This window comes from Brachyhypopomus gauderio, chromosome 17 (genome assembly GCF_052324685.1).
Source record: "Brachyhypopomus gauderio isolate BG-103 chromosome 17, BGAUD_0.2, whole genome shotgun sequence".
Lineage (NCBI taxonomy): Eukaryota > Metazoa > Chordata > Actinopteri > Gymnotiformes > Hypopomidae > Brachyhypopomus > Brachyhypopomus gauderio.
In genome coordinates this window covers 2,811,755-2,830,455 of record NC_135227.1, presented here as the reverse complement: position 1 = coordinate 2,830,455, position 18,701 = coordinate 2,811,755, and the positions used below count along the sequence as shown (strand labels likewise).

The following is an 18,701-nucleotide window of genomic DNA, read 5'->3' as shown; positions in this document are numbered from 1 at the left end:
AGGAGGAGGAGGGTGCCAACATGCCCAGCCCCATCCAGCCAATAAACAGTGTTGTTCATGAGGCAGGTTTCCCTCCCAGCCAATGAGGTGTTTAATGTGCCTCAATGTTCCTCTTAATCAGACCGCTGTTCAAACTTCAGTTAATTTAGTAAATTATTTCAGAAGGACAATAAGGAGGATAAGGAGACGGGAAAGGGAGAGGACGCCCTGCATTTGCACTTTAGTCCTGAAGGATTAGTGGCCAGGTTGTTGGAGGGCAGTGTTAGTGTTTAGCATTCGGTGACACTAAATTAGCAGTAGGCAGCAAGCTTTATCACCGATTTTGGAGTACTCTTTACGTTGGGGTTGTGGTTTGAGCTGTATACGCAATCAAGGGAAGGACTCTTAGGGTATAGCTGCAACTGGGATTAACTAATATTTAATATTTAACTAATATTAACTAATATTTGACCCAGTTCACTCTCACCATAAAACAACTTACACCAGGAAACAGTAGAACATTGGCCAATAGTGAGAGTGCACCAGTTTTGGAAAGATATTTACTATGAATTTCAAAGTTTTCCATGTCAAGAAAGTTCACCAAGTTCACTGCACAGCTAGTGAAAGGTAAGAAATAACCTGTAGTTCTCCCCAACAGAGGGAGCTTTGTGTTTAGTATGTGTGCACACATACCAACTTAAACTGCTTCCAAGGTGGAGGCCATGTTTCCAACATTGAAAGAGAAAGACACACTCACTATACCACATATCATGTCTATAGTGTAGCCTACATAAGAAGAATTTTCTCTGAACTTGGTAGTAGTTTTCAGTAATCAGACAGATTTTTTTCAGAACAAAATGGTCTCTCGGAAACTCGCAAAATGAACCAGAAGGATCCCTAACAGAACACGAAGACCCCAGCGCAGGACCACTCGAAGACAGTACCGAGGCCCAGCCGACGCAGACACGGGCCCGACCGACTGAGAATTTGTTCCAAGAGAACGGGAGGGTCGCAGATCCCTGGGGCACTGGACAGGATCCAGGGCAACGGACACCGGACTGGCAGGCACAGACTCAGCTAAACCGGAACCCAATGGAGACTCCGAAGAGGGGCCATGGGGAACAAAACTAACACCAGATGAACACACAAAAACAGATAACAATATACACAAAACAACAGACATATGCACCGGCACCCAATACGTAAGCACACAAGGCATAGACAAACACATAGGAACAGAAACGTAATGTTTACACACTTCCCGAACAACAGGAACCAGTACAGGCAAAGACATCATAACAGGCACAGGGACTAAAACATAACCTGGAACAGGAGCAAGGAGTAAGGGCATAGTCCTACAGTCAAAGCTGTTTAAAAGATCAAAAATAGAAAGGACACTTCCAGAAGGCTCTTCTGTGGTCGAATTTGTAACAGAAGTACCGCATAGGGGCTCTTGGTAAGCTGGATGAACAGGAACCGACTCCATCTGAGTGTCAGGCAGAATGGCCTCCGGGACAGACTGGGAGTCAGGCAGAATGGCCTCCGGGACAGACTGGGAGTCAGGCAGCGGACACTCCGGGACAGACTGGGAGTCAGGCAGCGGACACTCCGGGACAGACTGGGAGTCAGGCAGCGGACACTCCGGGACAGACTGGGAGTCAGGCAGCGGACACTCCGGGACAGACTGGGAGTCAGGCAGCGGACACTCCGGGACAGACTGGGAGTCAGTAAATTCTTTTGAAATACATTTGGAATTTTCAAAAGAATACTGGTAATGGCAACCAAGCTTAAACAAAATATCAGTTTCAATCTTGAGTCAGATATCAACACACAGATTCAAGACTTTTCAACAAGAACATTGACATTTTACCTATCAAAAGCAATGGTAATCTTTCTCATGTTACTTCTCATGTAGATTAACATTTTAAAGTGTAACAGCATAAAATGGATGTTCATTGATGTACAGTGAATTAAGATAAAAACTGTGATGTTTAATGTGTTGTTTCAGAACACTAAGAAGCGTACTTCTACAGCTGTATACGGCCTAGGAAAGAACATATCACCTTCAAAGCGGCTTAGGGATTATTTGGTGGATGGAGTTTCAACATTTACAAGTGAAGGTCCCAAGTCTGAAGCCACAGAGAAAACTCCTCAGATGAAGCCAGACACCTCCTTTAAAACTGAGGTAAATTCAGATGTAGGTGAACAATTGTGATAAATGGTTCTAAAGCCTCAAGCCTGAACTGTAGTAGCAGGTTAGAAATATGCCCTCCATTTTGTGCAGGTAGTGAATGATCGATGAAAATAACTTTTTTATTGTCTTGATTTAGCCTGCAAAGAGGAGGAAGAGGGAGACTGAGATGCTGGAGAGTCTGGGAAAGCCCTCAGAGTTTGTGGAGGAGTGCTATATGAACAACGCTGCTATTCTTCCACACCTCTGTTCACTCCCAACCACTGCTCATTCATCCTACACAGCCATGAGCTCCATCTGTGGCCAGCTGAGCAGAGACGATCCCTTGATGATCCACGGCCACAGTGTGCAGGGGTACCAAGACATCTACCACCGTGTCGTGGATCCCATGCTCAGGACTCCCTCCGGACAGTCTCGGCCCTACAGCTTGGATCTGGGCCGCAGGATTAAGCAGCGCCTGTGGGAGGTGCTGTACTGTCCCAGTCAACAAGAGGAAGTGCAGCCTGATTGACAGCTCCGTGTTTCTGAGACCTTCTCCACACCTACTCTAAAAAGCTTCGCGCCACATGTTGAAGTGGACATCAGTGGAGAGCCCATGCCGCGACAGCCTAAGAAGAAAAGGCCAAGACACTAACATCATTATTATTATTATTATATTACACTTACTATAATATTTACTATTACTTCTACATTTCTATAATGATTAACTTCATATTTTACAATTAGATATTCTGTATTTGTCACGGTACGCCGGCCCCCTACCGGTCGCCTCTGTCCACAGTGGCAGTTGTTGTTGTTGTGGTGTTTGTCCCTGAGGTGGGCGGAGCCCGCGATCCGTCTCACCTGAAGGTGATCTAATGTATGTTTTGTGTTCTGTGTTTCAGCTCCTGGACTGCAGGGGGTGTGTCCCTGCCTTCCTGCCCCTTCATGTTTTGTGTGCTGCCGCTGTGTGCCAGTCGCATCCGTCCACAGCGGCAGTTGTTGTTGTTGTGGTGTTTGTCCCTCAGGTGGGCGGAGCCCGCGATCCGTCTCACCTGAGGGTGATCTAATGTATGTTTTGTGTTCTGTGTTTCAGGTGCTGGACTGCAGGGGGTGTGTCCCTGCCTTCCTGCCCCTTCATGTTTTGTGTGCTGCCGCTGTGTGCCACACACCTAGTGTAGGTGGACACCAAGGTATTTGTAGGACCAAGTGTGAGAGTGTGCTTATGTGTGCGCGTGTGTGTGTGTGTGTGTCTCAGTCATACAACTTCCTAAAGCATTGATGTTATGTGTCCTGCCAAAGGACTTCTCTTTAAACAGAATTATGAAGAGAAGAAATATTGTCTCAACAGAAACATGTCAGAACTGTTCCAAAGAGCAACAGTGATTTACTTATTTATAATTTTTTTCTATCTTATGTAAATGTTTGAAAAAAAATTAAAATGGTTTATATAATTGGGATGGGTTCAAGGGTTTATATCAAAATGTTTGTCCTAAAAAAAATTATAAAATGCATATATGAAAGTATAAAATGTTTTTGTTTATTCCAAAATGAATCCCACTGATCATAACTTGTCACTGAAGAGTGTAGGAAGGTTACAAAAACTGGACCTCGACCAAGTATGCAATGTAATCGGTTTCTTTTCACAGAATAAAAGTTACTAAACGACTCTTGTATCGCTTAGCGGCTACCGAGACGTGTGAGGTGTTGGGCCTGACATCCACACACTGTCCACTAGGGGCGCTACTGCCGATATGGACGGTCGTGCCAGCGGGACAGAACGTATGAAATCACATGCAGCCATAGCAGCCAGAGAACGCGGGGTAAACAGCAACCAAAGCGTCTTGTTTTGATTCTAAAGTTAGCTAGCGCTATCTTTAACGATCGTGAATCGACCAAGTTTAAAACCAACAGCTTTATTTCTATATCAAAACCAACTGCTTTATTTCTATAAATATATCCTTGGGTATATAGAAAGGCGCTATATAAGTTGAAGATTCATTCATTCATTCATTCATTCAATACCAACTGCTTTATTTCTAGATTCGTTTTACTGTTTATGTAAAAAACAAATCTGTAATTCTGTAAATATCTGTAATTACCTTTCTTTTTTTAATATCTGTGTTTAAATTGTATTTAGTTTGACTGTTAGTTAAGACTGTTAGTTAAGATCGTGTTTTGGAGGGTATAAGCAGCCTGCAGCATAACGGGACACAGACACGGTGTCGTTCCCTGCCTGTCACTCACCTAACCTCAGTTAGATACTTGACCATTTAGGTTTTCAGAGTGAAAGCTAGATTAAAAGGTTTAGTGAGATGGCGAGCTGCTGTAGCTGGCTGAAAAGGTGGCGTAAGCCTGCAAGGTAAGTCAGTGTATTTTGATTATAAACTGTCCATAAATTGCTGATATCTGAATTGTACTTTTAATCTGCACGACCACGGACGCTAATGAGATGAGCAGTAAAGCTCTGGGTAAAGGCTGAAACTCTCCAGTCTCGCTCTCGGAGTCGGTACAAGTTCAGCTCGCTCCAAGGTTAAAGCTACTGCGGGTCGCTAAGCGCACCGTAGTCTCACAGTAACGCATGTCTCTCCCTCAGAGAACCCAGTCAATGTGGCCCCCACGGTGGGCTTCTCCAAGGTGGACCTGAAACGAGGCAAGTTCCAGGTGACCATCTTCGACCTCGGCGGTGGGAAGCGCATCCGCGGCATCTGGGAGAACTACTACTCAGAGTCGCACGGCGTGGTGTTCGTGGTGGACTCCAGCGACATCCAGAGGATCCATGAGACCAGAGCCACCATGGCCGAGGTCCTCCGACACCCTCGAATCGCCGGCAAGCCCGTGCTAGTGTGAGTGGCACATCTCTCGTTACATCTCACACGCGTCTCACGCACGTCTCGTTTCCCGGACCTCCTCGCAGCCTTCAGAGCACCCCTGCACTTCAACACCATAGTTCCTACAACGTCACTGTGAGAAGCACACACCTTAGATCATCCACATGACATCTCCTGTCATAGATGGTTCTCCAGCGTGATATTGTGGTAACAGACATCACGAGACACAACATCGCAGACGGCAGACACCATGAGGATGTATTGGTTGTCCGGTGTTGTTTGTGTTTTGTCCGTGTTAGGCACATACACGCACACACACACACTTCAGTGCTCTGAAGTGCAGACCTTGAGTCATGTGTTTGTGAGAGCTTTCACTTGGCGTACACACAGAGCTCACTCTATACCCCCCCCCCCCCCCCCCCCCCCCAGACTGGCCAATAAGCAGGACCAGGAAGGAGCATTGCCTGAAGCCGACATCATTGAGAGCCTATCACTGGAAAAGCTGGTCAATGAGCAAAAATGTCGCTGTCAGCTTGTGAGTATTTATTCAGTGAGCATCTTCACAGCGGGGAGAAACTTGGTAGCCTACAAGGTTTTCCTGGGGGGGGTACAATCCAGCTGTACCTTTGAGAAAACAAGCCAACGAGACGAGGCTGAACTTGTGCTGACCTCACCAGGAGCCGTGCTCGGCGGTGTTGGGCTACGGCCGGACGGTGGACAAGTCCATCAGGAGAGGCCTGAAATGGCTCCTGAGCAACATCGCCGAGGACTACGAGGCGATCTCTGAGCGTGTGCAGAGGGACACGGCCAAGCAGCGGGCCTGGGAGGAGCAAGACAGGAAGGAGCGAGCAGAACGAGTGCGGCAAATACGGGAGGAGAGGTCAGGAAACCGTGTGTGTGAGAGAGACAGTACTGTTTTGGTTCTGGTGAAATATATATTTTGAAGGGTTTACTCTTCCTGTAGGGACAGAAAAGAGCGTGAGGAGGCGGAGCAGGAAGAGAGGCGAGTGGAGGAGAAGAAGGAGGAGGAGGAGGGTGCCAACATGCCCAGCCCCATCCAGCCAATAAACAGTGTTGTTCATGAGGCAGGTTTCCCTCCCAGCCAATGAGGTGTTTAATGTGCCTCAATGTTCCTCTTAATCAGACCGCTGTTCAAACTTCAGTTAATTTAGTAAATTATTTCAGAAGGACAATAAGGAGGATAAGGAGACGGGAAAGGAAGAGGACGCCCTGCATTTGCACTTTAGTCCTGAAGGATTAGTGGCCAGGTTGTTGGAGGGCAGTGTTAGTGTTTAGCATTCGGTGACACTAAATTAGCAGTAGGCAGCAAGCTTTATCACCGATTTTGGAGTACTCTTTACGTTGGGGTTGTGGTTTGAGCTGTATACGCAATCAAGGGAAGGACTCTTAGGGTATAGCTGCAACTGGGATTAACTAATATTTAATATTTAACTAATATTAACTAATATTTGACCCAGTTCACTCTCACCATAAAACAACTTACACCAGGAAACAGTAGAACATTGGCCAATAGTGAGAGTGCACCAGTTTTGGAAAGATATTTACTATGAATTTCAAAGTTTTCCATGTCAAGAAAGTTCACCAAGTTCACTGCACAGCTAGTGAAAGGTAAGAAATAACCTGTAGTTCTCCCCAACAGAGGGAGCTTTGTGTTTAGTATGTGTGCACACATACCAACTTAAACTGCTTCCAAGGTGGAGGCCATGTTTCCAACATTGAAAGAGAAAGACACACTCACTATACCACATATCATGTCTATAGTGTAGCCTACATAAGAAGAATTTTCTCTGAACTTGGTAGTAGTTTTCAGTAATCAGACAGATTTTTTTCAGAACAAAATGGTCTCTCGGAAACTCGCAAAATGAACCAGAAGGATCCCTAACAGAACACGAAGACCCCAGCGCAGGACCACTCGAAGACAGTACCGAGGCCCAGCCGACGCAGACACGGGCCCGACCGACTGAGAATTTGTTCCAAGAGAACGGGAGGGTCGCAGATCCCTGGGGCACTGGACAGGATCCAGGGCAACGGACACCGGACTGGCAGGCACAGACTCAGCTAAACCGGAACCCAATGGAGACTCCGAAGAGGGGCCATGGGGAACAAAACTAACACCAGATGAACACACAAAAACAGATAACAATATACACAAAACAACAGACATATGCACCGGCACCCAATACGTAAGCACACAAGGCATAGACAAACACATAGGAACAGAAACGTAATGTTTACACACTTCCCGAACAACAGGAACCAGTACAGGCAAAGACATCATAACAGGCACAGGGACTAAAACATAACCTGGAACAGGAGCAAGGAGTAAGGGCATAGTCCTACAGTCAAAGCTGTTTAAAAGATCAAAAATAGAAAGGACACTTCCAGAAGGCTCTTCTGTGGTCGAATTTGTAACAGAAGTACCGCATAGGGGCTCTTGGTAAGCTGGATGAACAGGAACCGACTCCATCTGAGTGTCAGGCAGAATGGCCTCCGGGACAGACTGGGAGTCAGGCAGAATGGCCTCCGGGACAGACTGGGAGTCAGGCAGCGGACACTCCGGGACAGACTGGGAGTCAGGCAGCGGACACTCCGGGACAGACTGGGAGTCAGGCAGCGGACACTCCGGGACAGACTGGGAGTCAGGCAGCGGACACTCCGGGACAGACTGGGAGTCAGGCAGCGGACACTCCGGGACAGACTGGGAGTCAGTAAATTCTTTTGAAATACATTTGGAATTTTCAAAAGAATACTGGTAATGGCAACCAAGCTTAAACAAAATATCAGTTTCAATCTTGAGTCAGATATCAACACACAGATTCAAGACTTTTCAACAAGAACATTGACATTTTACCTATCAAAAGCAATGGTAATCTTTCTCATGTTACTTCTCATGTAGATTAACATTTTAAAGTGTAACAGCATAAAATGGATGTTCATTGATGTACAGTGAATTAAGATAAAAACTGTGATGTTTAATGTGTTGTTTCAGAACACTAAGAAGCGTACTTCTACAGCTGTATACGGCCTAGGAAAGAACATATCACCTTCAAAGCGGCTTAGGGATTATTTGGTGGATGGAGTTTCAACATTTACAAGTGAAGGTCCCAAGTCTGAAGCCACAGAGAAAACTCCTCAGATGAAGCCAGACACCTCCTTTAAAACTGAGGTAAATTCAGATGTAGGTGAACAATTGTGATAAATGGTTCTAAAGCCTCAAGCCTGAACTGTAGTAGCAGGTTAGAAATATGCCCTCCATTTTGTGCAGGTAGTGAATGATCGATGAAAATAACTTTTTTATTGTCTTGATTTAGCCTGCAAAGAGGAGGAAGAGGGAGACTGAGATGCTGGAGAGTCTGGGAAAGCCCTCAGAGTTTGTGGAGGAGTGCTATATGAACAACGCTGCTATTCTTCCACACCTCTGTTCACTCCCAACCACTGCTCATTCATCCTACACAGCCATGAGCTCCATCTGTGGCCAGCTGAGCAGAGACGATCCCTTGATGATCCACGGCCACAGTGTGCAGGGGTACCAAGACATCTACCACCGTGTCGTGGATCCCATGCTCAGGACTCCCTCCGGACAGTCTCGGCCCTACAGCTTGGATCTGGGCCGCAGGATTAAGCAGCGCCTGTGGGAGGTGCTGTACTGTCCCAGTCAACAAGAGGAAGTGCAGCCTGATTGACAGCTCCGTGTTTCTGAGACCTTCTCCACACCTACTCTAAAAAGCTTCGCGCCACATGTTGAAGTGGACATCAGTGGAGAGCCCATGCCGCGACAGCCTAAGAAGAAAAGGCCAAGACACTAACATCATTATTATTATTATTATATTACACTTACTATAATATTTACTATTACTTCTACATTTCTATAATGATTAACTTCATATTTTACAATTAGATATTCTGTATTTGTCACGGTACGCCGGCCCCCTACCGGTCGCCTCCGTCCACAGTGGCAGTTGTTGTTGTTGTGGTGTTTGTCCCTGAGGTGGGCGGAGCCCGCGATCCGTCTCACCTGAAGGTGATCTAATGTATGTTTTGTGTTCTGTGTTTCAGCTCCTGGACTGCAGGGGGTGTGTCCCTGCCTTGTCCCTGCCTTCCTGCCCCTTCATGTTTTGTGTGCTGCCGCTGTGTGCCAGTCGCATCCGTCCACAGCGGCAGTTGTCGTTGTTGTGGTGTTTGTCCCTCAGGTGGGCGGAGCCCGCGATCCGTCTCACCTGAGGGTGATCTAATGTATGTTTTGTGTTCTGTGTTTCAGGTGCTGGACTGCAGGGGGTGTGTCCCTGCCTTCCTGCCCCTTCATGTTTTGTGTGCTGCCGCTGTGTGCCACACACCTAGTGTAGGTGGACACCAAGGTATTTGTAGGACCAAGTGTGAGAGTGTGCTTATGTGTGCGCGTGTGTGTGTGTGTGTGTCTCAGTCATACAACTTCCTAAAGCATTGATGTTATGTGTCCTGCCAAAGGACTTCTCTTTAAACAGAATTATGAAGAGAAGAAATATTGTCTCAACAGAAACATGTCAGAACTGTTCCAAAGAGCAACAGTGATTTACTTATTTATAATTTTTTTCTATCTTATGTAAATGTTTGAAAAAAAATTAAAATGGTTTATATAATTGGGATGGGTTCAAGGGTTTATATCAAAATGTTTGTCCTAAAAAAAATTATAAAATGCATATATGAAAGTATAAAATGTTTTTGTTTATTCCAAAATGAATCCCACTGATCATAACTTGTCACTGAAGAGTGTAGGAAGGTTACAAAAACTGGACCTCGACCAAGTATGCAATGTAATCGGTTTCTTTTCACAGAATAAAAGTTACTAAACGACTCTTGTATCGCTTAGCGGCTACCGAGACGTGTGAGGTGTTGGGCCTGACATCCACACACTGTCCACTAGGGGCGCTACTGCCGATATGGACGGTCGTGCCAGCGGGACAGAACGTATGAAATCACATGCAGCCATAGCAGCCAGAGAACGCGGGGTAAACAGCAACCAAAGCGTCTTGTTTTGATTCTAAAGTTAGCTAGCGCTATCTTTAACGATCGTGAATCGACCAAGTTTAAAACCAACAGCTTTATTTCTATATCAAAACCAACTGCTTTATTTCTATAAATATATCCTTGGGTATATAGAAAGGCGCTATATAAGTTGAAGATTCATTCATTCATTCATTCATTCAATACCAACTGCTTTATTTCTAGATTCGTTTTACTGTTTATGTAAAAAACAAATCTGTAATTCTGTAAATATCTGTAATTACCTTTCTTTTTTTAATATCTGTGTTTAAATTGTATTTAGTTTGACTGTTAGTTAAGACTGTTAGTTAAGATCGTGTTTTGGAGGGTATAAGCAGCCTGCAGCATAACGGGACACAGACACGGTGTCGTTCCCTGCCTGTCACTCACCTAACCTCAGTTAGATACTTGACCATTTAGGTTTTCAGAGTGAAAGCTAGATTAAAAGGTTTAGTGAGATGGCGAGCTGCTGTAGCTGGCTGAAAAGGTGGCGTAAGCCTGCAAGGTAAGTCAGTGTATTTTGATTATAAACTGTCCATAAATTGCTGATATCTGAATTGTACTTTTAATCTGCACGACCACGGACGCTAATGAGATGAGCAGTAAAGCTCTGGGTAAAGGCTGAAACTCTCCAGTCTCGCTCTCGGAGTCGGTACAAGTTCAGCTCGCTCCAAGGTTAAAGCTACTGCGGGTCGCTAAGCGCACCGTAGTCTCACAGTAACGCATGTCTCTCCCTCAGAGAACCCAGTCAATGTGGCCCCCACGGTGGGCTTCTCCAAGGTGGACCTGAAACGAGGCAAGTTCCAGGTGACCATCTTCGACCTCGGCGGTGGGAAGCGCATCCGCGGCATCTGGGAGAACTACTACTCAGAGTCGCACGGCGTGGTGTTCGTGGTGGACTCCAGCGACATCCAGAGGATCCATGAGACCAGAGCCACCATGGCCGAGGTCCTCCGACACCCTCGAATCGCCGGCAAGCCCGTGCTAGTGTGAGTGGCACATCTCTCGTTACATCTCACACGCGTCTCACGCATGTCTCGTTTCCCGGACCTCCTCGCAGCCTTCAGAGCACCCCTGCACTTCAACACCATAGTTCCTACAACGTCACTGTGAGAAGCACACACCTTAGATCATCCACATGACATCTCCTGTCATAGATGGTTCTCCAGCGTGATATTGTGGTAACAGACATCACGAGACACAACATCGCAGACGGCAGACACCATGAGGATGTATTGGTTGTCCGGTGTTGTTTGTGTTTTGTCCGTGTTAGGCACATACACGCACACACACACACTTCAGTGCTCTGAAGTGCAGACCTTGAGTCATGTGTTTGTGAGAGCTTTCACTTGGCGTACACACAGAGCTCACTCTATACCCCCCCCCCCCCCCCCCCCCCCCCCCCCCAGACTGGCCAATAAGCAGGACCAGGAAGGAGCATTGCCTGAAGCCGACATCATTGAGAGCCTATCACTGGAAAAGCTGGTCAATGAGCAAAAATGTCGCTGTCAGCTTGTGAGTATTTATTCAGTGAGCATCTTCACAGCGGGGAGAAACTTGGTAGCCTACAAGGTTTTCCTGGGGGGGGTACAATCCAGCTGTACCTTTGAGAAAACAAGCCAACGAGACGAGGCTGAACTTGTGCTGACCTCACCAGGAGCCGTGCTCGGCGGTGTTGGGCTACGGCCGGACGGTGGACAAGTCCATCAGGAGAGGCCTGAAATGGCTCCTGAGCAACATCGCCGAGGACTACGAGGCGATCTCTGAGCGTGTGCAGAGGGACACGGCCAAGCAGCGGGCCTGGGAGGAGCAAGACAGGAAGGAGCGAGCAGAACGAGTGCGGCAAATACGGGAGGAGAGGTCAGGAAACCGTGTGTGTGAGAGAGACAGTACTGTTTTGGTTCTGGTGAAATATATATTTTGAAGGGTTTACTCTTCCTGTAGGGACAGAAAAGAGCGTGAGGAGGCGGAGCAGGAAGAGAGGCGAGTGGAGGAGAAGAAGGAGGAGGAGGAGGGTGCCAACATGCCCAGCCCCATCCAGCCAATAAACAGTGTTGTTCATGAGGCAGGTTTCCCTCCCAGCCAATGAGGTGTTTAATGTGCCTCAATGTTCCTCTTAATCAGACCGCTGTTCAAACTTCAGTTAATTTAGTAAATTATTTCAGAAGGACAATAAGGAGGATAAGGAGACGGGAAAGGAAGAGGACGCCCTGCATTTGCACTTTAGTCCTGAAGGATTAGTGGCCAGGTTGTTGGAGGGCAGTGTTAGTGTTTAGCATTCGGTGACACTAAATTAGCAGTAGGCAGCAAGCTTTATCACCGATTTTGGAGTACTCTTTACGTTGGGGTTGTGGTTTGAGCTGTATACGCAATCAAGGGAAGGACTCTTAGGGTATAGCTGCAACTGGGATTAACTAATATTTAATATTTAACTAATATTAACTAATATTTGACCCAGTTCACTCTCACCATAAAACAACTTACACCAGGAAACAGTAGAACATTGGCCAATAGTGAGAGTGCACCAGTTTTGGAAAGATATTTACTATGAATTTCAAAGTTTTCCATGTCAAGAAAGTTCACCAAGTTCACTGCACAGCTAGTGAAAGGTAAGAAATAACCTGTAGTTCTCCCCAACAGAGGGAGCTTTGTGTTTAGTATGTGTGCACACATACCAACTTAAACTGCTTCCAAGGTGGAGGCCATGTTTCCAACATTGAAAGAGAAAGACACACTCACTATACCACATATCATGTCTATAGTGTAGCCTACATAAGAAGAATTTTCTCTGAACTTGGTAGTAGTTTTCAGTAATCAGACAGATTTTTTTCAGAACAAAATGGTCTCTCGGAAACTCGCAAAATGAACCAGAAGGATCCCTAACAGAACACGAAGACCCCAGCGCAGGACCACTCGAAGACAGTACCGAGGCCCAGCCGACGCAGACACGGGCCCGACCGACTGAGAATTTGTTCCAAGAGAACGGGAGGGTCGCAGATCCCTGGGGCACTGGACAGGATCCAGGGCAACGGACACCGGACTGGCAGGCACAGACTCAGCTAAACCGGAACCCAATGGAGACTCCGAAGAGGGGCCATGGGGAACAAAACTAACACCAGATGAACACACAAAAACAGATAACAATATACACAAAACAACAGACATATGCACCGGCACCCAATACGTAAGCACACAAGGCATAGACAAACACATAGGAACAGAAACGTAATGTTTACACACTTCCCGAACAACAGGAACCAGTACAGGCAAAGACATCATAACAGGCACAGGGACTAAAACATAACCTGGAACAGGAGCAAGGAGTAAGGGCATAGTCCTACAGTCAAAGCTGTTTAAAAGATCAAAAATAGAAAGGACACTTCCAGAAGGCTCTTCTGTGGTCGAATTTGTAACAGAAGTACCGCATAGGGGCTCTTGGTAAGCTGGATGAACAGGAACCGACTCCATCTGAGTGTCAGGCAGAATGGCCTCCGGGACAGACTGGGAGTCAGGCAGAATGGCCTCCGGGACAGACTGGGAGTCAGGCAGCGGACACTCCGGGACAGACTGGGAGTCAGGCAGCGGACACTCCGGGACAGACTGGGAGTCAGGCAGCGGACACTCCGGGACAGACTGGGAGTCAGGCAGCGGACACTCCGGGACAGACTGGGAGTCAGGCAGCGGACACTCCGGGACAGACTGGGAGTCAGTAAATTCTTTTGAAATACATTTGGAATTTTCAAAAGAATACTGGTAATGGCAACCAAGCTTAAACAAAATATCAGTTTCAATCTTGAGTCAGATATCAACACACAGATTCAAGACTTTTCAACAAGAACATTGACATTTTACCTATCAAAAGCAATGGTAATCTTTCTCATGTTACTTCTCATGTAGATTAACATTTTAAAGTGTAACAGCATAAAATGGATGTTCATTGATGTACAGTGAATTAAGATAAAAACTGTGATGTTTAATGTGTTGTTTCAGAACACTAAGAAGCGTACTTCTACAGCTGTATACGGCCTAGGAAAGAACATATCACCTTCAAAGCGGCTTAGGGATTATTTGGTGGATGGAGTTTCAACATTTACAAGTGAAGGTCCCAAGTCTGAAGCCACAGAGAAAACTCCTCAGATGAAGCCAGACACCTCCTTTAAAACTGAGGTAAATTCAGATGTAGGTGAACAATTGTGATAAATGGTTCTAAAGCCTCAAGCCTGAACTGTAGTAGCAGGTTAGAAATATGCCCTCCATTTTGTGCAGGTAGTGAATGATCGATGAAAATAACTTTTTTATTGTCTTGATTTAGCCTGCAAAGAGGAGGAAGAGGGAGACTGAGATGCTGGAGAGTCTGGGAAAGCCCTCAGAGTTTGTGGAGGAGTGCTATATGAACAACGCTGCTATTCTTCCACACCTCTGTTCACTCCCAACCACTGCTCATTCATCCTACACAGCCATGAGCTCCATCTGTGGCCAGCTGAGCAGAGACGATCCCTTGATGATCCACGGCCACAGTGTGCAGGGGTACCAAGACATCTACCACCGTGTCGTGGATCCCATGCTCAGGACTCCCTCCGGACAGTCTCGGCCCTACAGCTTGGATCTGGGCCGCAGGATTAAGCAGCGCCTGTGGGAGGTGCTGTACTGTCCCAGTCAACAAGAGGAAGTGCAGCCTGATTGACAGCTCCGTGTTTCTGAGACCTTCTCCACACCTACTCTAAAAAGCTTCGCGCCACATGTTGAAGTGGACATCAGTGGAGAGCCCATGCCGCGACAGCCTAAGAAGAAAAGGCCAAGACACTAACATCATTATTATTATTATTATATTACACTTACTATAATATTTACTATTACTTCTACATTTCTATAATGATTAACTTCATATTTTACAATTAGATATTCTGTATTTGTCACGGTACGCCGGCCCCCTACCGGTCGCCTCCGTCCACAGTGGCAGTTGTTGTTGTTGTGGTGTTTGTCCCTGAGGTGGGCGGAGCCCGCGATCCGTCTCACCTGAAGGTGATCTAATGTATGTTTTGTGTTCTGTGTTTCAGCTCCTGGACTGCAGGGGGTGTGTCCCTGCCTTGTCCCTGCCTTCCTGCCCCTTCATGTTTTGTGTGCTGCCGCTGTGTGCCAGTCGCATCCGTCCACAGCGGCAGTTGTCGTTGTTGTGGTGTTTGTCCCTCAGGTGGGCGGAGCCCGCGATCCGTCTCACCTGAGGGTGATCTAATGTATGTTTTGTGTTCTGTGTTTCAGGTGCTGGACTGCAGGGGGTGTGTCCCTGCCTTCCTGCCCCTTCATGTTTTGTGTGCTGCCGCTGTGTGCCACACACCTAGTGTAGGTGGACACCAAGGTATTTGTAGGACCAAGTGTGAGAGTGTGCTTATGTGTGCGCGTGTGTGTGTGTGTGTGTCTCAGTCATACAACTTCCTAAAGCATTGATGTTATGTGTCCTGCCAAAGGACTTCTCTTTAAACAGAATTATGAAGAGAAGAAATATTGTCTCAACAGAAACATGTCAGAACTGTTCCAAAGAGCAACAGTGATTTACTTATTTATAATTTTTTTCTATCTTATGTAAATGTTTGAAAAAAAATTAAAATGGTTTATATAATTGGGATGGGTTCAAGGGTTTATATCAAAATGTTTGTCCTAAAAAAAATTATAAAATGCATATATGAAAGTATAAAATGTTTTTGTTTATTCCAAAATGAATCCCACTGATCATAACTTGTCACTGAAGAGTGTAGGAAGGTTACAAAAACTGGACCTCGACCAAGTATGCAATGTAATCGGTTTCTTTTCACAGAATAAAAGTTACTAAACGACTCTTGTATCGCTTAGCGGCTACCGAGACGTGTGAGGTGTTGGGCCTGACATCCACACACTGTCCACTAGGGGCGCTACTGCCGATATGGACGGTCGTGCCAGCGGGACAGAACGTATGAAATCACATGCAGCCATAGCAGCCAGAGAACGCGGGGTAAACAGCAACCAAAGCGTCTTGTTTTGATTCTAAAGTTAGCTAGCGCTATCTTTAACGATCGTGAATCGACCAAGTTTAAAACCAACAGCTTTATTTCTATATCAAAACCAACTGCTTTATTTCTATAAATATATCCTTGGGTATATAGAAAGGCGCTATATAAGTTGAAGATTCATTCATTCATTCATTCATTCAATACCAACTGCTTTATTTCTAGATTCGTTTTACTGTTTATGTAAAAAACAAATCTGTAATTCTGTAAATATCTGTAATTACCTTTCTTTTTTTAATATCTGTGTTTAAATTGTATTTAGTTTGACTGTTAGTTAAGACTGTTAGTTAAGATCGTGTTTTGGAGGGTATAAGCAGCCTGCAGCATAACGGGACACAGACACGGTGTCGTTCCCTGCCTGTCACTCACCTAACCTCAGTTAGATACTTGACCATTTAGGTTTTCAGAGTGAAAGCTAGATTAAAAGGTTTAGTGAGATGGCGAGCTGCTGTAGCTGGCTGAAAAGGTGGCGTAAGCCTGCAAGGTAAGTCAGTGTATTTTGATTATAAACTGTCCATAAATTGCTGATATCTGAATTGTACTTTTAATCTGCACGACCACGGACGCTAATGAGATGAGCAGTAAAGCTCTGGGTAAAGGCTGAAACTCTCCAGTCTCGCTCTCGGAGTCGGTACAAGTTCAGCTCGCTCCAAGGTTAAAGCTACTGCGGGTCGCTAAGCGCACCGTAGTCTCACAGTAACGCATGTCTCTCCCTCAGAGAACCCAGTCAATGTGGCCCCCACGGTGGGCTTCTCCAAGGTGGACCTGAAACGAGGCAAGTTCCAGGTGACCATCTTCGACCTCGGCGGTGGGAAGCGCATCCGCGGCATCTGGGAGAACTACTACTCAGAGTCGCACGGCGTGGTGTTCGTGGTGGACTCCAGCGACATCCAGAGGATCCATGAGACCAGAGCCACCATGGCCGAGGTCCTCCGACACCCTCGAATCGCCGGCAAGCCCGTGCTAGTGTGAGTGGCACATCTCTCGTTACATCTCACACGCGTCTCACGCACGTCTCGTTTCCCGGACCTCCTCGCAGCCTTCAGAGCACCCCTGCACTTCAACACCATAGTTCCTACAACGTCACTGTGAGAAGCACACACCTTAGATCATCCACATGACATCTCCTGTCATAGATGGTTCTCCAGCGTGATATTGTGGTAACAGACATCACGAGACACAACATCGCAGACGGCAGACACCATGAGGATGTATTGGTTGTCCGGTGTTGTTTGTGTTTTGTCCGTGTTAGGCACATACACGCACACACACACACTTCAGTGCTCTGAAGTGCAGACCTTGAGTCATGTGTTTGTGAGAGCTTTCACTTGGCGTACACACAGAGCTCACTCTATACCCCCCCCCCCCCCCCCCCCCCCCCCAGACTGGCCAATAAGCAGGACCAGGAAGGAGCATTGCCTGAAGCCGACATCATTGAGAGCCTATCACTGGAAAAGCTGGTCAATGAGCAAAAATGTCGCTGTCAGCTTGTGAGTATTTATTCAGTGAGCATCTTCACAGCGGGGAGAAACTTGGTAGCCTACAAGGTTTTCCTGGGGGGGGTACAATCCAGCTGTACCTTTGAGAAAACAAGCCAACGAGACGAGGCTGAACTTGTGCTGACCTCACCAGGAGCCGTGCTCGGCGGTGTTGGGCTACGGCCGGACGGTGGACAAGTCCATCAGGAGAGGCCTGAAATGGCTCCTGAGCAACATCGCCGAGGACTACGAGGCGATCTCTGAGCGTGTGCAGAGGGACACGGCCAAGCAGCGGGCCTGGGAGGAGCAAGACAGGAAGGAGCGAGCAGAACGAGTGCGGCAAATACGGGAGGAGAGGTCAGGAAACCGTGTGTGTGAGAGAGACAGTACTGTTTTGGTTCTGGTGAAATATATATTTTGAAGGGTTTACTCTTCCTGTAGGGACAGAAAAGAGCGTGAGGAGGCGGAGCAGGAAGAGAGGCGAGTGGAGGAGAAGAAGGAGGAGGAGGAGGGTGCCAACATGCCCAGCCCCATCCAGCCAATAAACAGTGTTGTTCATGAGGCAGGTTTCCCTCCCAGCCAATGAGGTGTTTAATGTGCCTCAATGTTCCTCTTAATCAGACCGCTGTTCAAACTTCAGTTAATTTAGTAAATTATTTCAGAAGGACAATAAGGAGGATAAGGAGACGGGAAAGGAAGAGGACGCCCTGCATTTGCACTTTAGTCCTGAAGGATTAGTGGCCAGGTTGTTGGAGGGCAGTGTTAGTGTTTAGCATTCGGTGACACTAAATTAGCAGTAGGCAGCAAGCTTTATCACCGATTTTGGAGTACTCTTTACGTTGGGGTTGTGGTTTGAGCTGTATACGCAATCAAGGGAAGGACTCTTAGGGTATAGCTGCAACTGGGATTAATTTAACTAATATTAACTAATATTTGACCCAGTTCACTCTCACCATAAAACAACTTACACCAGGAAACAGTAGAACATTGGCCAATAGTGAGAGTGCACCAGTTTTGGAAAGATATTTACTATGAATTTCAAAGTTTTCCATGTCAAGAAAGTTCACCAAGTTCACTGCACAGCTAGTGAAAGGTAAGAAATAACCTGTAGTTCTCCCCAACAGAGGGAGCTTTGTGTTTAGTATGTGTGCACACATACCAA

At 46.5% G+C, this 18,701-nt stretch overlaps 2 protein-coding genes and 1 pseudogene across 2 annotated transcripts; all 3 read left to right on the top strand.

The window, feature by feature from the left end:
* Positions 1–18: 18 nt before the first annotated feature.
* Positions 19–2,810, top strand: LOC143480731 (uncharacterized). Its single transcript, XM_076978555.1, has 3 exons — positions 19–1,864; positions 1,988–2,164; positions 2,310–2,810. The coding sequence occupies exons 1-3, from the start codon at positions 1,754–1,756 to the stop codon at positions 2,679–2,681; spliced, it is 660 nt and encodes a 219-aa protein (XP_076834670.1). The 5' UTR covers positions 19–1,753; the 3' UTR covers positions 2,682–2,810.
* A 2,678-nt stretch (positions 2,811–5,488) lies between these two features.
* On the top strand, positions 5,489–9,534 carry LOC143480939 (uncharacterized). The gene is made up of 4 exons (XM_076978806.1): positions 5,489–5,860; positions 5,945–7,867; positions 7,991–8,167; positions 8,313–9,534. Exons 2-4 carry the CDS (start codon positions 7,757–7,759, stop codon positions 8,682–8,684), a joined length of 660 nt encoding a protein of 219 aa, XP_076834921.1. The 5' UTR covers positions 5,489–5,860; positions 5,945–7,756; the 3' UTR covers positions 8,685–9,534.
* Positions 9,535–13,467: 3,933 nt separating this feature from the next.
* Positions 13,468–18,188, top strand: LOC143481132 (uncharacterized; annotated as a pseudogene).
* The last annotated feature ends 513 nt before the right edge of the window (positions 18,189–18,701 follow it).

Bases quoted from the DNA above. Each gene is read 5' to 3' on its own strand.
- LOC143480731 (XM_076978555.1), top strand. From the start codon at position 1,754: ATGGCAACCAAGCTTAAACAAAATATCAGTTTCAATCTTGAGTCAGAT. The intron at 1,865-1,987 runs GTAATCTTTCTC...GTGTTGTTTCAG, and splicing joins TTTACCTATCAAAAGCAATG to AACACTAAGAAGCGTACTTC. The intron at 2,165-2,309 runs GTAAATTCAGAT...GTCTTGATTTAG, and splicing joins ACACCTCCTTTAAAACTGAG to CCTGCAAAGAGGAGGAAGAG.
- LOC143480939 (XM_076978806.1), top strand. From the start codon at position 7,757: ATGGCAACCAAGCTTAAACAAAATATCAGTTTCAATCTTGAGTCAGAT. The intron at 7,868-7,990 runs GTAATCTTTCTC...GTGTTGTTTCAG, and splicing joins TTTACCTATCAAAAGCAATG to AACACTAAGAAGCGTACTTC. The intron at 8,168-8,312 runs GTAAATTCAGAT...GTCTTGATTTAG, and splicing joins ACACCTCCTTTAAAACTGAG to CCTGCAAAGAGGAGGAAGAG.